Source organism: Globicephala melas, chromosome 1, assembly GCF_963455315.2.
Source record: "Globicephala melas chromosome 1, mGloMel1.2, whole genome shotgun sequence".
Taxonomy (NCBI): Eukaryota; Metazoa; Chordata; class Mammalia; order Artiodactyla; family Delphinidae; genus Globicephala; species Globicephala melas.
The window spans coordinates 120,456,695-120,475,109 of record NC_083314.1 but is presented as its reverse complement, the minus strand read 5'-3'; the positions used below and the strand labels follow the sequence as shown (position 1 = coordinate 120,475,109).

Here is an 18,415-nt window from a genome sequence, read left to right as displayed (position 1 = left end):
CCTAGCCCTTTTCTCTCCACACCAACCCAAATGAGAGCAAAATTTCTGCCTTATCATTATTAATGAAGTAATCCTATTATTCGTAGTACCCAAAACTACTAACAAAGAATATATATATATCATTATAAAACACCACCTATAATGAGGGTCTGTTTTATTTCTGCACTATTCCAGTGATCAATCAAAACACTGATCAACATGAAATATTAAAACTTTTTTCATTTCTTTTGCTCCCTAAAAATATTTTTATTCCGTTCACAACTACAATGAAGTCCAAGTTTTAGAGTTCTCAAACCCTATGCTATTGGGCCATATTTTAAATGAAACTGTTTTGTGATAAGAACCCTTGTGGTACCTCAAACTCTTGCAACTCAAAGTGTGGCCTGAACACCTGAAACTAACACAACATTGTAAATAGACTATACTCCAATAAAAAGTAAAAAAAAATAATAATAATAAAGAAACCAATAGAATATTTTGTATAGAAATTTGGTGACTCATATTTACTGTCCTTAAAGTAAAGTATAAAAGTCTTAAAAAAAAAAAAAAAAGTGTGGCCTGAGAACTAGCACCATGGACATCTACTGGAAGCTTGTTACAAATGCAGAATATCAGGCCCTGCCTTAGACCTTCCAATTAATTTGATTCCTAGGTCATTAAATGTCTATTAGTGTTTGAGAAGCAGTGCCTTAGACCACTGCATCCAGACAGTAGTCTATTAAAATATATCAAGTTTCACACTAAATTAGACCATTTATAACATATCCTTTAATTCTTTATTCGATCCTAATAATAAAAAATTTATAAATAAAACCATTATCCCTTTGGCTAAGGAAGCACCAAATAGAGGACTATAAAAATCTCTTGCCTGAAATTAACATATTACATATACTTAAGGTATTAAATTGGTTAAAATTCTGAAGATTAGAGTTAAGTGAAATTTCAACACTCTTCCTTCTAATGATTTTTTTCTTCTGTTCTAACCTTTTTCTTCATTATCTTTTCTATTTTTGAATAAGCATTTATAAAGACACATATTTTCTGTGGTTATCTGATAAACTGAGTGCAAAATTCAATTACCGAAAAGAGACTAACAATGTTCCAATTATCTCAACCAAGTCTCAACATTGTTTTGCCATGCTGTGTAAAGTATTATAGACTAAAAGCAGTTGTCTTCCTCATTTTAGCTGCATAACACAAGAGTTACTAAAGAAATTTAGTGAAGAGGTTTGGAGTACAAAATTATATTCCAGCCAAAAATTAGGTTGCTAAAGGAAGAGAAAAAAACTCATTTACAAACAAAGTATCTCAGAAAATACCCCTGCTAGTTAAGTAAATAGTTAACATGGTTTAAACATTAGCCAGCACCTAACTAGAACTGGTAATTCAATCAATCACTCTAGTTTTAGAATTAAGGGAAACTGTTAGTTAACAGATTCATATGGGCAAAACCCAATCTAGCAACTAGAATGACGTTTTTCCTATGTTACCCACAAACTAATGAATATGGCATTTTCCACAATAGAGGGAAGAGAATATAATCAATCACTAGAATTCCTCTCTTCCCCACCTTCGTGAGTTTTCATTCTATTGCAGGACATATCTCAGAAGGAGAGTCAACCTAATTTTACCCTGTCCATTCACATTAAGGCCCAAATCCTACCTATAATTCAATGTCTCACCCATTTATTTACTGCTGAACTACCCTCTCCCAAATTTGAATCTACTTGTAGGATCTAATTATAGGATTCTCAAATATAATTATAGGATTCTGAAACGCTCTCTGAAACAGTATCAGCTATGTTTCAGATCATAAATTTCCAGCCCCTGTGATCACATCTGTACCACTGTTTCAGTGACTGAAAGTAAAATGGTCCACCTAATGAAACACTACTCCAGCTATCTATCACCTTTACTTTAGAAATCTCAAAAGATATTTCAAAGACACTGCCTGTAAGCTTTTTTTTCCACTATAATTACTGAAGTAGTATGGTTTATTTTGGGAATTGAAGGACTGGCAATCCTTCATTAACATCAATGTTCTAGCTGATATTTATTTAGTTTTATTAAGTGAACAATTTTTAGGAACTGGTCATGATACCATGTAGACAAACCAAAGTGAAAGGCAAAAAGAACAAGAGCAATTGCGAAGTGTTACCAATGATTCTTTTTCTATTTGTCTAGAACATAAACAGGAACTGTTTAATAACGGTTTAGGGACTATCCTTGTCATACAATTCTTTTAAGACAAATTTCTTCGCTGAGCAATTACCACTATTATCTATAATGTCAAAAGTATCTATAAGGTTAAAAGAAGGAGAGTGAGACCTGGGGACCTATCTATGTAATTCAACTTAAGGTTCTTAATATCAGTCTCTTTGAACCCTGGGAATTCTATTACATACTACCTTGATCCCCTGTTTAAAGGGATCTCTTCTTTCTTCCCCATTCAGAGAGGGGCGAGGGGGTAGGCAGAGAGACATAGATATAGAGAGAGCTGAATGAATATACACTTAAAAAGACAAGTGAGGAGAAAGAGAAGTCAAGGAATTTCATACTACCCTTGAATCAAAAATACCTAGAGTGTCAAAGAAAGGTATAATGCTCTAGAGATTCCAATGTACTTTAAGTCACTTCATTTATCCCGTTAGAAAAATATATCATCCCTACGCCATTCCCTATAGCTCTGCGCTCCTATGAACAGCTACCCAGACTGCACAATTTTCCATGCACCGAAGGAAGTATAGAAAAATAACAAGCCTCCTCTCCTTAATTACAGGCAAACAAACAGACTATAGTTGTCTTCACTACTACAAAACTAAATAACTTACCTGTATAACCAAAGATCTATCATTGTGGAAATATTATCTCTTTTCCTTATATCCTGAAGGAGTTGGAGCTATGATCTAGAATAGAGCTTAAGCATCATGGTTTCAGACTCTCAGCTTCAGCCATGGAGAATACTAGAACTTCCTAAATTCCTTTCTTTAAAAATAAAATAATAAAAAAAAAGAATTAAAGAATCAAATTAACTTATGCTAAAATATTTTAGTAACATCTTTGGTAATTCTTGTTAACTTTGTAGCCTCAGATATATCAAGAAACTGGAAAAGGATTTTTAGAAACCAACAAAAACAAACCAAAAAGAGCTTGAAATATACTAAATCTTTACAACAACTCAGTATTATTTTGAGTCAAAATGTAACTCAGTTCTTTTCTAGAGTCTAAGGCAATATTGTTTTGAGGTGACCCAAAGACTGCCCTTGATAAGAAGATTTCTCATACGGAATTTATAATCTCTTACTCTTATTCTAGAGGCCTTACCAAAGTTTGGCTTTCAGGTATTTAAAACTACGAACTGAACAACAAAATTAATTTAGATTATGTACAACAAAGAATCAACCAAGTCTTCTGCAATATATATACATTATAACTTTGGTTATATAAAGTGCTACAAGACTTTACAAAGGGAAATTTTTTATAAAGGGAAATTTCTATTATTTTTGGCATATGGATTTTCAACAAAAACAAAAACATAAGGATTTTCTGGCTTTAGTACCCAGTTGGCCAGATATTTTAATTAATCTAATTATAATCCATTTCTTGGACAGTCTGGCTAATTACAGTTTTACTTTATAATAATGTATTATGATATCCTTTTCAGAGAATCTGGATAAATGGGTTACTATGAGTGCCCATCCAAAAACAAGGAGGAACACCAGGAAAAAGACTAACGATGTTCATGATGGAAACTGTCACTTTATTATAAACATAAAACTAGATATTCTAGAAGTGACACTATTTTTGGTAAAAGATTGCAACTTAAAAACTAATGCAAAAAAATTTTTTAAATAAAAACGGATGCAATTATCAAGCTTTGTAAACTAGATTTACTGCCTAGAAAAAATAAATAGATTACAGTTTAAGTCAGCAAGAGGGCAACAAGGCTAATATCTAATATCTATAGATGCAACCTCTCCCAGATATGTCTTCTAAATTCTTGAAAAGCACAAGGTAGGAAAATTGTCTAAATAAAATTATTTAATACTACATTAAAAAATGTTCTAAATTAACATGAGGAGGGTGCACAGTGAAAAATGGTCCTACAAAAAAGTAACCCTTGACTTGAAACTTCACTCTTCTTATAACATTCGAATTGCCAACGCCTTTGTACTCAGCCCTGAAATCCTTTCACAAACATGGTAAAGCATTACACTGTATGGTGTATGGAGATGGTAGCAAACAACAGAGCCAAAGAGGATCCACAGTTTAGGATGTGTCTCTGAGTATCCGCTGGCACGCCCATTCCAGCGCTCTATCAAGTTCCAATCAGTCACGTTACTATCCTATTTGGGTAGGGTTTGCTGTTGAAACATCATCCATTATGATATTTGCCAGGCAAGGAGATCTGCAACAGTTATTTTCACAGAAGAACTGATACTTACAGCTGAGTCCTACCAGTACTAAGATAAACAGGATCATGCAGATGATTAGGCAGATTAGGCTTCTTAAAAGCCTAATACAGTGAAAAGGAAACTTCAATTACTTCTACTAACTAAAGCCCACTTGGCCTTAATTAAGATTACATTTTTTCTTACCTTTTTAAAAAGTGTTTCGCCTAGTATTTGATTCCCAAGCGTCTGCATTTATCTGTCATCACTGTTAATGTCCATGTTACACTGTGACTTCAGGTATTACTTATTTATATGGTTGTACTAGCACAACTTGATATCTGTGAAGGGAAACCACAATATAGTCACTATGGATGTGTTACTGTTTACAGATTTGTGGATAAAACTGATAATATTTCTTAACACACCACACACTGCATTTTCTAATAAATTTCACAAATAATTCCTTATATTTAGCTACAAAATATGTTACTTTTTAGCAGACTAAGATGATTTAACACTCTTACAAATGCTTCTCACAGTACCCACATAAAATATTTCAAATTTAATTCTAAATTAAAATTCTTACAAGTTTTAGAGCTTCTTAAATTCCTTTTCTGACTACCAATGTAGACATACAGATATATCTGTAATTTCTCAGACATTAATAGAAAAGTACTTTTTTGTGTTTTATAACAATATTAGGGAATAAATCTAGAAGCTTAAGAATGCAGTAAAAAAAGATCATGACTTTCCCCTAAATGTGACTTTAAAACATTCTATGTCTTTTAAAGTAACATTTTTGTCTTGGTTAGATTATCCCTCTGTGACTAATCTGACCATGTTATTTTGAATATAAATAGAAAATAAATGTGACAAAATAAGTGAAGAAACAAATCAAGATGTAGCTGTACAAACGTTCCTTAAAAAAAAGTAAGCTTCTTAAAAACATACACATGGTTGTAGGTTACAAGTCTGAGAAACACATCAATGTGCTTACAATGATAATGAAAAGCATTATATAAAACTTTAAGTCATTTCTACCCATTTATTATTGGAAAAATAAGCTAAAAAAAAGTCATATGTATGTCAAAGAAATCTATCAATGGCATTCTAAAATGATTCAGCATGGTGTACCATCCCAAATTCCAAAATCTACACAGAAAATGCAGATAGCCTTACATCTGTTTTGTGGATAAAATTTGTTACTGGAGTTGTCAACCTGACATGTTCTCAGTGAAAAGTTTCACTAAAATACAGTAGAAAACTAACATAATATCAATTATATTTAAATTTTTTTTAATTGGAGGAAAAAAAAATAGACAGTGATTAAGAAATACTAATATCTATCCTCAAACACTTCATTCCTATTATTTGTTTTCTTTTTTTTTCCCCCGCCACTCCACACATCTTGTGGGATCCTAGTTCCCCGACCAGGGATTGAACCTGGGTCCCCTGCAGTGGAAGCACAGAGTCCTAACCACTGGACTGTCAGTGCATTACCTCATTTGTTTTCAAACGTTAAAAAAGACTTTAGGAAATGCCAAAAAAAGTTAATACAGATCTAGGTATTCCTAAATTTAAAAGTTGATATAAATTCTCTTGTAACAAGCAAGGAGTTAAAATAGTCAAAACTCTTCTTATATTCCCTACATAGCAGTCTTCATTTCATTCACTATACATTTCATATTTAAGATTCTGCACAAATACTATATGCTTTCTGGAGCAGAAAAGCTACTTAGAATTGTGACAAACTACAATAATTTTTAAATTTGAACTATTTAAATATATAACTTACTTCCAGAAGTTTAAAAAACTTAGCTACTTTGTCTTTTGAAACGCATATAAAATAGAAAACAAACCATTTAAATCCCATGCCTAAGGGCTTATTTATTCTTTGCCACAGAGCTTTGCTTGTTTTCACGTACTAACAAAATTCATTGACTATTCAAGAATTCCAAAAGCAAATCCAGAAACCAATCTTGACTGAAAAGAATTACTTTTCCTACCATTTGCAGTCTAACACTAGTACTACTGTGTTAAACAGATTACGGATCTCAGATTCATGGCACATATGAAATCACTTCAAAAGACTACAGAAAATCTCACTTGAAAATATATCAGTTCTACTAATATAGCAAAGTTATAAGCCACACAACATACTATAAAAGTAAAACAGTGACATCCAAGCTAAATGCAATCTAAATTATAAGACACTGAATTTTTTTTTTTTTAGTTTTATAAGACCTTGGGGATAAAAACTCAGAACAAAGGTTATAATATAGATTCATATTTCACACCCAATTCTTCAGTTGTTATAAGAAAAATACTGAACACATGCACTGCAGTACACTATGGCTTTAAGTGATTTTAAAAGAAAACAGAGAGAGGGACATTCAAAGCTGGTTGTAAAAAGCATTAAGATAATGGTCAAAGACAAAAATACTTTTTCTAGACAATTAAGTTTATCACAGTTACTTGCTATAGAGAGCTGAACCGAATTTTCACTTGGTACAAAGTATGACCAAGAAGATCACACTTTCCTGGCTCCCTAAATTGTTTGTAACCACAGATGCAACGTCTTGGATGCCTCCTACAGATTTCAGAGATAAGCCTATTACATAGTCAACAGAAAGGAATAGAAAGAGCATCAGATTTGGTGGAAGGAGAAGGAAATATGATTCTCTACCCACCATCAATAATAACTGTTTGACCAAGAGAAAACCACTTTGCACTTCTGCATTTCATTTCTTCACCTATAAAACAGGAGACATAGTACCTGCCGACTACATCTCAGGGTTACTATGAAGTTCAGTGAGATTATACCTGCAAAGCAGGCAAACTTTAGTGTGCCTAGGAAATTCCTGGAACTAACTGCCCCAGAAATTCAGATTCAGCAGTTCTGGACATGCACACATAAATCTTTATTTTTAATTAACCACTTCAGGTCATTCCAATGTAGGGATCCCCCAAAGATGAGGCTCACCCTTTGAAAAAAAAAATTCCATCACTTTCTTCTGAAACTTTAGTGTTTGTAAGCATTACCCTAGGGGCTTATTTAAAATACAAATTTTTAAACCTCATCCTTAGAAATTCAGATTCAATAAAGGTGGGGCAGGACACAGAATCTTCATTTTTATCAAACACACTACAGGTGATTGAGATGTAAATGGCTCATGACCCATTCTTTTACAAACCCTGAACTAGATTCTTCCCCATACACGTTTCTCAAATCGTTCTCCACCTCTCTAGTGTCATCCATGACTAACATTAGGCCTTCATCACTTCTCACTTGAACTAACCCACATGACTTATAATTGGTCCCTCTACTTTAAGTCTTGTCCCTTACAAATGCATGGTCTACAGCGGGGTCTAAAGCGCACATTTCTGTCACTCTCTTATCTAAAACTTCCAAGGGACTTCCGCTTCTGGCCAAGACAGGGTAACAGAGATGAGATTTACGTTCCTATCCGAAACAACTAAAAATCTGGGCAAAATATGAGAAAATGTTTTTCAGACACTGGAAACCAGACAATATAGGAGAGTGATCGATGAAAGAGAAGAAACAAATAAAGCAAAGCCCCAGCTTCCTGCTTGGAGAGTTTCCAAGCTTCAGAGTGAGGAGGGTGATCCCAGGCAAAGCAGTCTCCCTGATTTAAGAAAATGAAGCACAGAGTCTGGGGAGACCCAAGTAGCTAAGGTTCCCAGAACACTTGTACCAGAGAGGAGGCAGCTTCAGAGAGAGCAAGTAAGACCTCAGGAGATCTGCAGAGATCCTCCTCAAGTCTTGAGCTGAGCACTGATCAGTATATGCAGTGTATCCAAGGCCTGGAAAACCACTCTTACCCATAGCCAGGGGTACGCTAGAAAATGTGTAACAACCAAGGGCAGTTGGTGGTTTATAGTTCCTGGTTTGCAGGATTACCAATGACTCTGGTGTGAATACTCCTACCCATGGCCAATTTCAAGCTATCAAGGAATAACACTGAGTGCAAAGATGGGAAGAGATACATGATAACACATTAAACATTACAGAATATTTCTAAAATAGTGATATAATAAATTACCACCAAAGCATCAAAATAGTAATAAGTAATAATATAATTTGCAAGTAATGAGTTTTGAGTATTTATCACCTTTATTCTTAATATAACTGATTTAACTATAAGTGTGTATAATTTAATTCTATTAAGAATTAAGCCAGCTCACAAACTTCCCAATATTTTGAAAACTGGCCCTCACAAGCTCTAGTATACCACTGCCCGTGGCTCACACAGGGCCAGGAATAGTTTGTATACCTATCAGCTAGAGTAGAAAAACTCATAATTCATAAGACATCAAGTACAGTGCTCAGGAGGGCATTGCTTCAGTAGTGGGACAAAATGAGCTCTAGACTAAAGATTGCTCTAGTCCCACCTAACAAAGATTAAAAGCAAGCCCCAAAAGAGTAAATCCATTTGCAAGGAACTTAACTGTATCCCAGAACAAAACTCAAAAATATTTATAGGAATACAAAAACGTCTAGCACCAAACAACGTAAAACTGACAATGCCTGGCATCTAATAAAAAATTACCAGACATGCTAAGAAACAGGAAGATACTACATATAATGAGAAAATCAATCAATTAAAAAGGACACATACATGAAGATTTACTAGGCAGGAACATTAAATCAGTTATTATAACTGTTGTTAATACATTCAGAAAGATAAATGGAAAGGTTAAGCATGTTAGGTACAGATATGAAAGATATTTTTAAGAATTGATTCTTCTAGTAATGAAAAATGCTGGTTGGGATAAACAGCAGATTAGATACTGCAAAGAAAATGTCAATGAACATGAAAGCACAGCAACAGAAACTACAAAATAAAGCACAGAGACAAACAAAACTGAATAAAAAAAGCATAAATGAGCTGTGAGACAATGTCAAGCGGCCTAGTAGATGGGTAACTGGAGTGCACAAAAGCAGAAAAAAATGTCTGAAAAAGTAATGGCCCCAAATTTTTCAAATTTGACGGAAATTATAAACACACAGATCACAGAGACTAAACCCCAAGCACAAGAAACATGAAGAAAAGCACAGCACATCATAAGCAAATTGCTTTAAATAAGTTTAAAAAAAAAAAAAAGAATATCTTAAAAGCAGATGGAGAAAAATGACACATTATATACACGGGAAGAATAAGATTGAAAGCAGACTATTCACTAGAAACAACACAAGACACAAGACAGTGAAGTTTACCTTCATACTGAAAGAAACTATCAACTGATAATTCGATAGTTTTTGAAAGATATGTTCTGTAAGTTGAAATAAAGATGATTTCAAATGGTAAATGTTGGAAGATGCCATCACCAACAGAAATAAACTATAGGAAATGTTAGAGGACTTCCCTGGTGGTCCAGTGGTTAAGACTCTGCGCTTCCACTGCACGGGACGTGGGTTCGATCTCTGGTTAGGGAACTAAGATCCTGCATGCTGCGTGGCACAGCCCCCACCCACCCCCAAAAAATGTTAAAAGAAGTTCTTTAGGCAGAAGAAAAAAGATACTGGTTGGAACTCTGGATCTAACCAAATGAATGAAAAGCACCAGAAATGGAAAATGAGGGTAAATCTAAAAGAGTTTTCCCCTTAGTTGTTATATCTCTTTAAAAGATAACTGGGACTTCCCAGGTGGCGCAGTGGTTAAGAATCCCCTGCCAATGCCGGGGACACGGGTTCGAGCCCTGGGCCCGGAAGATCCCACATGCCTCGGAGCAACTAAGCCCATGCACCACAACTACTGAAGCCCGCACGCCTAGAGCCTGTGCTCCGCAACAAGAGAAGCCACCGCCAACTAGAGAAAGCCTGCACGCAGCAACAAAGACTCAATGCAGCCAAAAATGAATAAATAAATAAATAAATAAATTTATTTTTTAAAAAAAGATAATTGACTATTTAAAACAAAATAATACCAATATACTGTGAAGTTTATAACATGCACAGAAGTAAAAGGTAATAATAGCACAACAACCAGAAAGGCAATAGTAGCACAACAACCAGGAAGGTAATAATAGCACAACAACCAGGTAATAATAGCACAACCACCTTACAACAATACAATGTTGTAAGGTTCTTATATTACATGTGAAGTGGTATAATATAATTTCAAGATACTCTGTGATAAGTTAAAGATGTAGACTATGAACCCTAAAAGCAATCACTTGCAAAAAAAAAAAAAAAAAAGATGATAGTTAATAAGCCAACAAAAGAAATAAAATAAAACATAAAAAAAAATACTAAATCCAAAAGAAGGCAGAAAGAGGGAAAAGAGAACAAAGACAATATAGGAAAAAATTTTAAACAATAGCAAGGTAGTAGGTTTAAACTTAACTACAGCTAATGTAAATGGTCTAAAATCAGTTTTAAAATAGTTATTTGGAAAAAGTTGCTTGGAAAGAATATCAATAAATTTTTAAAGATTCAAGTAATATAAATTAACCATGATGGAATTAAATTAGAAATCAATACTAAAAGTATATCTCAAAATCCCGAAATATCTCAAAATAAATAGCATGTTTCTAAATACCCCATGAGTCAAAGAAGAAAGAGAAATGAAGGGAGAAATTAGAAAATAGTGTAACTAAATGAAAATAAAAACACAACATATTAGCATCTGTGGGATGCAACAAAAGCAGCACTTAAAGGAAAATTTATAGCAGAAAACATTAGAAAAGAAATAAGAACTCAATATAACAACATCAACTTCCACCTTAAGAAACTAGGGAAAAAAAGAATAATATAACCCATATAAAAAACAAAGGGAATAATAAAGAACAGAAATCAATGAAAACTGAAAACAGAAAAACAAACATCAATAAAACTGATAAATCTCTTGCCAGACTGATCAGGAAAAAATATATATAAATTATTATTAAGAAACAAGGAGGGACTTCCCTGGTGGTCCAGTGGTTAAGAATTCGCCTTCCAACGCAGGGGACGTGGGTTCGACCCTTGGTCGGGGAACTAAGATCTCACGTGCCGCGGGGCAACTGAGCTCACGAACCTCAACTAGAGAGCCTGTGTGCCGCAACTACAGAGCCCGTGCGTTCTGGAGCCTGTGTGCCACAACTAGAGAGAAGCCCACATGCCACAACAAAAGATCCCACATGCCGCAACTAAGACCCGACACAACCAAATAAATAGATAAATTAAAAAAAAAAAAGAAGAAGTGGTATAAGTGTAGATTCCGTATTTAAAAGATAATTATTCCAACAAGGGAACCAAGATAAATCAATGGGGGAAAAAATAATCTTCCCCAAAAATGGTGCTAACAAAAATGGAATATCCACATGCAAGAGAAAGTTGGACACCTATTTTTGCATTACATTCAAAAATTAACTAAAAATGAATCAAAGACCAATGTGTAGGAGCTAAAATTATAATATTCCTTGAAGAAAAATAAATATAAATCCTTTTTACCCTGGATTAGACAATGGTTTCTTACATATAACCCTTAAAGCACAAGCAACCAAGGACAAATACTACACGATTCCACTTATATGAGGTAACTAAAGTAGTCAAATTCATAGAGATAGAAAATACACTGGTGGTTTCCAGAGACTAGGGAAAGAGGGTAATGGAAAGTTATTGTTTAATGGATAGAGTTACAGTTTTACAAAATCAAATTAGTTCTAGAGGTGGATGATAGTGATGACTGCCCAACAATGTGAATGTACTTAATGCCATTAAAACTGTACACTTTAGGGACTTCCCTGGCGGCGCAGTGGTTAAGAATCTGCCTGCCAATAGAGGGGACACGGGTTTGAGCTCTGGTCCAGGAAAATCCCACATGCCGCGGAGCAACCAAGGCCGAGAGCCACAACTACTGAGCCCGCGTGCCAGAACTACTGAGGCCCGTGCACCTGGAGCCCAAGCACCGCAATGAAGAGTAGCCCCCACTCACCGCAACTAGGAAAGCCTGCGCACAGCAACGAAGACCCAATGCGGCCAAAAAAAAAACACAAAACTGTACACTTTAAAAATGGTCAATTTTACGGACTCACACACACACACACACACACACACACACACACACACATGAATATTAGCCACAAAAAGAATGAAATACTGCCATTTGCAGCAACATGGATAGACTTAGAGATTAGGCTTAGTGAAATAAGTCAGACAGGAAGACATATACTATATTATATCACTTACATGTGAAATCTAAAAAATAATACAAATGAATATATATGCAAAACAGACTCACAGATACAGAAAACAAACTTGTGGTTACCAAAAGGGAGAGGGAAGCGGGGAGGGACAAATTAGCAGTATGGGATTGATAGATACAAACTACTATAAAATAGATAAGTAACAAGGATATACCATACAGCACAGGGAATTATATACTTTAATCTTGTAATAACCTATAATAGAATATAATCTGCAAAAATACTGAATCACTATGCTTTACACCTGAAACTAACACAATAGTGTAAATCAACTATACTTCAATTTTTAAAATGGTCAATTTTATGTTATGGATATTCTACCACAATTTAAAAATTAAAACTAAAAAGAAAGAAGCAACCAAAGGAAAATACAGATAAACTGGAATCATCAAAATTTAAACCTTTGGTGCTTCTAAGAACTGTATCAAGATAACGAGACAAACCACAGAATGACAGAAAATATCTGTAAATCACTCATCTACAAAGAACCTTTACAACTAAACAAAAAGACAAGCAATCTAAAAAATGAGCAATGGACTTGAATACATATTTCTGCAAAAAAGATGTACAAAAAGCCAATAAGCACATGAAAAAATGCTGAATATCATTGGTCATCAGGGAAATATAAGTCAAAACCAAAATGAAATATCACTTCATACCCACTATGATTAATATGACAAAAAAATGGATAACAATACTGACAGGATATGGAGAAATTGGTACCCTCATAACTTGCTGGTGTAAATACAAAATGTTGCAGCTGCTTTGGAAAAGTCTGGCAGGTCCTTAATAAGTTAAAGATAGAATTACCATATGACCCAGAAATTTCACTCCTAGATATATACCCAGCAAAAAGAAAACACTTTCACACAAAAACTTGTCCATGAATGTTCATAGCAACATTATTCATAATAGGCAAAAAGTGAAAACAACCCAAATGTCCATAAACTGCTGAATGGATATATAAAACGTGGTACACAATGGAATATTCATTCAGCCATAAAAAGGAGTGAGGTGTTGATACCTGCTACAACATGGATGAACCTTAAAAACATAAGTGAAAGAAGCCAGTCACAAAAGGTCACATATTGTATAATTCTATTTATATGAAATATCCAGAACAGGCAAATTCATAGCCAAAAGCTACAAAAAGGAGATTAGTGGTTGCAGAGACTGGAGGAAGGGAGGAGATGGTAGAAAGTGATTGCTAATGGGTATGGGGTTTCTTTTTAGAGTGATGAAAGTATTCTAAAGGTGATGGTTATGGAACTTTGTGAATATATTAAAAATTACTGAATTATACATTTTAAAGGGGTGATTTTATTATATCTAAATTTTATATTCTCTCTCTCTCTCTCTTTTTGGCTGTACCTCGCAGCATGCAGGATCTTAGTTCCTTGACCAGGGACCAAACCCATGCCCCCTGCAGTAGAAGCACAGTCTTAGCCACTGGACCGCCAGGGAAGTCCCCTATGTTATCTCATTTTTTATGTTATTTTTAACTTACCTATTAAAAGTATGGTATACATACAGAGAAGTATGCAAATTTTAAACATGCAGCTTGATGAATTATCACAAAGTGTAGAGGTATATAAGAGTTCCAAGGATAATTTTCATAAACAAACAACCAAGGATTAAAACTACTACCTCTGCCTCAAGTGTCTTTACCTTCTTTCCTTTGCTAGCTAACATTTATCTTGCCCTTCAAGTCACAGATCAGATGCAACCAACTCCTGTAAGAAGCTATGTGGGGCTTCCCTGGTGGCGGAGAGGTTAAGAATCCACCTGCCAATGCAGGGGACACGGGTTCCAGCCCTGGTCCGGGAAGATCCCACTATGCCATGGAGCAACTAAGCCCAAGCGCCACAACTACTGAAGCCTGCACGCCTAGAGCCTGTGCTCCGCAACGAGAAGCCACCACAATGAGAAGCCCGCGCACCGCAAGGAAGAGTAGCTCCCGCTCGCCGCAACTACAGAAAGCCCGCACACAGCAACAAAGACCCAACGCACCCAAAAAAATTAATTAATTAAAAAAAAAAGACTTTAGCCATAAAGAAGCTATATGTTCTCAGGGAATCCTGTGCATAGCTCTTATCATACCACTGAGCACATGTGGTATTTTCCGAACTCTTTTTTAAAGCAAGAACTCTTAAATTATATGCTAAAGAAACAGAAGAAAGTAAAGCTGCTCTAGTTAAAAACAAGGGTAAAGTCACTGCATGACAGTAAGCTTGCCCACCCTCCCTCAAACTATTCCCCTAGGAGTTTGAAAATTACTACTTACTATACTCTTCTATTCACTTGTATTTCATTCACCAAAACTAGTTTATAGCAAGGCCTCTCATATTTCCCTGATGCTTAGAAAACATTAATTAAACATTATTACTGAAACATTATTCAAACTAAAAGTAAATATGTTGGATAAATCAGTAAGGGGAAAAATGTTTAAGAAAAGGTAAACAGTATTAATGGAGGTACTGAAACAGAAAAAGCCTTGGCATATCAGAGGAACTGAAATGAGGCCAGTTAGGCTGGACCTTAAGTGGGCAAGGGAGGAAGCATAATGAAATAAGCTTTAAAGCAGACAGGTGCCAGATCATGAAGGGCTTTGTAGGCCATGATAGGAATTTGATCTTTGGGGTTTTTTAAATTTACTTTTTAATTTTGTTATGTACTTTTATTTATTTTATTTTTTTGCGGTACACGGGCCTCTCACTGTTGTGGCCTCTCCCGTTGCGGAGCACAGGCTCCAGACGCGCAGGCTCAGCGGCCATGGCTCACGGGCCCAGCCGCTCCACGGCATGTGGGATCTTCCCGGACCGGAGCACGAACCCGTGTCCCCTGCATCGGTAGGCGGACTCTCAACCACTGCGCCACCAGGGAAGCCCTTGTTATGTACTTTTAATCTGAAGTATTTATTCCATAGAAGAATTTTAAAGAAGAGAATGACACAATCTAATATACAGTTTTAAAAGATCATTCTGACTGCTGTGTGAATGTGAACTCAAGAGCATAATGGGAAGGGAACAAGAGTATCCTAATAAATTTGAACAAAGGGAATAAAAGAATAAACGTTTAAGCAGGAAAGTGACTACATCCAATATTGTCACTTGTTTTCATTCATTCAACAAATACTAACTGGGACCAACTGTGGTCCTGGCACTGTTCTGGACACTGGGAAGAGGTAAATTCCTGCTTTCACAGAGCTTACATTTTGTATAAACAATTCAACAGATAAATCATGTCAGATAAGTACTACAAAAAATAAAGCAAAGGGCTTCCCTGGTGGCGCAGTGGTTGAGAGTCCGCCTGCCGATGCAGGGGACACAGATTCGTGCCCGGGTCCGGGAAGATCCCACATGCCGCAGAGCGGCTGGGCCCGTGAGCCATGGCCGCTGAGCCTGTGCGTCCGGAGCCTGTGCTCTGCCACGGGAGAGGCCACAACAGTGAGAGGCCCACGTACCGCAAAAAAAAAAAAAAAAAAAAAAAGCAAGATAAGACAATGAAAATGATGGGAGTGGTCAGGGGGGAATTCTCTAATGACCTAACATTTTTTTAATTAATTTTTTTATTGGAGTATAGTTGATTTACAATGTTGTGTTAGTTTCTGCTGTACAGCAAAGTGAATCAGTTATAATATATATATATACACCCTTTTTTAGATTCTATTCCCATATTGGTCATTACAGAGTATTGAGTAGAGTTCCCTGTCCTATACAGTAGGTTCTTATTAGTTATCTATTTTATACATAGTAGTGTGTATATGTCAATCCCAATCTATCCCTCCCCCACCTTTCCCCCTTGGTAACCATAAGTTTGTTTTCTACATCTGTGACTCTATTTCTGTTTTGTAAACAGGTTCATTTGTACCATTTTTTTACATTCCACATATAAGTGTTATCATATGACATTTGTCATTCTCTGTCTGACTTACCTCACTCAGTATGACAATCTCTAAGAACGACCTAACATTTGAATAGCGATCATGTAGGACCTGGTAGGCAATGGTAAGGACTTTGGATTTTATTCAGAGTGAGATGAAAGCCACTGGAGAATTTTAATCAAGGGAGTACCATGATGTGACATTTGTTTAAAAGGATCATTCCAACAGCTCTGTGCAGAACAGACTGTAGATAGCAAGAGCAGAAACATGAAGGACAGTTCCAGAGAATATTACTGCTATGGGAGAAATACCAGTGCATTATCAGAGGAAGTGGCAAGAAAAGTAGCCACTTCAACCTAGATTTTGAAAGCAGGCCAAATCGAATTCACTATCATTAATACTCTGGATGTGGAGCTTTAAAAGAAAGTCAAAGATTCTAAGAACTACTCCTCCTCTGCTCAGGAGTACTCTGCAAGGTTCTGTCCTACTCCCTCCTTTGTTACTGCCTTCTTTTATCCTTGCACAATAACTTCAATGCTTTGGGCTCCTCAATCTATACAGCAGCTTCTACATTTCCCTTCAGAGCTTCAGTTCTATATCCAACTGCCCGCTGGACTCTACAAAAACCTCAAATTCTACTTGTTCAGAAGTGAATTCACCTCTTCCCTTCAGCCCCAATACCAATACCTGTCCATCAGAATTACTTACCTAAATGAATGATACTACAAAATACCCTACTGCCAAAGCTAAAATCCTAGGAGTAACCTTTTCAATTCCCTTTTCCTCTATCATCCAACCCACCCACCCATACCCATATCCAATCATTCATCATATATATTTTTTTGTACATTATGTGCACTTTAATGATGTCACAGCACAAGGGTAAGGAAGATCATTTAATCTGCTTTCTCTGACTTATGTTATATAAGTGAATGCTCTAATGTTAGTCTGAAGAAAAATTAAGGGAGTCAAATCTTCAGCAAACAAAACAATAAAGTTATAGGAGAAGGATTAATGTTTGGGAAATGGTGTTATTACGACCTACAAATACACAAGTTATCTTTTATAAACACTCATATCTAACTCCACAAAGAACATATATTCCAAGTTGTTGATAAAAATTCACATTTTCCCAATGATTTACAACCTCAACTACACAGATGAATTATCAGTAGAATATCTTTTGATCCCAAATACATAAACCTTTTCATAAAAACTCTTTTAAAAATGCTTTTTAAACAAATATATAGCACCAAGTGAGAGAGTTCATTTGAATGCTGCCCATTTTACAGTGATGGAATGAAATGTGAAAGGCCATCATAATGCCTAAGGATAATTTAAAGGTCTCTATTAGTATTCCAAGTTCAAAAACTAGACTGCATCAGGAAAAAAATTAAAAGAATAAGGAAGAAAACCTCAATAGAGTTCTCCAAATTTCCCTTGAATACAATATCTATTTCTATTTTCCCAGACGCAGCATCAAAAGACTTCAACCAGAAATATTTAATGCTAGGTACTTTTTCATTTTGGGGTCTTTTGACCTTTTTCCCTTGGCTACAAAGTCAATTACAGTTTTGCACTTCAACTTGAAGTAAGCTCTTACAAAGAGAGGATAAAATCAGAGTATTTTTCCCTTACCAGAGGCAAAGTCTAAAGTCACTTTGTAATAGCTAAGTCAGCCAGACTCAAGGAGTCTAGTGGCTTATAAACAAACTATTAACTGTTCTTAATTACATATCAACAAAGCATGTTTATTTCTGTAGTATAAGTTCTAGTCTATCGAGCAAATTAAAGAAACCTAGGAAGACTGGAATAAAAGATATTTGAAAACACTGGAAAACTCAAAATCAGTCTTTGAAAAAATCTGTAAACATGAATCAAAGGTGATTCGTCTATATGGTGTAAAGGTACCTACAGCATATATCTG

The 18,415-nt window shown here is 35.4% G+C and overlaps 1 protein-coding gene across 8 annotated transcripts in view; it reads right to left on the bottom strand.

The window, feature by feature from the left end:
• The window catches only part of ZZZ3 (zinc finger ZZ-type containing 3), a 102,316-nt gene that overhangs the window by 55,171 nt on the left and 28,730 nt on the right, over window positions 1-18,415 (bottom strand). For 6 of the 8 annotated variants that reach the window (XM_030865977.2, XM_030865980.2, XM_060304046.1 and 3 more), the window contains exons 2-3: window positions 4,599-4,732; window positions 2,832-2,985 (exon numbers count right to left, since the gene is read on the bottom strand). The exons of 1 other annotated variant lie outside the window; for it this stretch is intronic. Coding sequence is in view for 1 of the 7 variants with exons in the window: in XM_060304046.1 (XP_060160029.1) it covers window positions 2,832-2,854 (23 nt within the window). In the remaining 6 variants the exon portion in view is untranslated. The remainder of the gene's footprint in view (window positions 1-2,831; window positions 2,986-4,598; window positions 4,733-18,415) is intronic. One more of the 8 variants, XM_030865979.2, reaches the window with a different exon arrangement.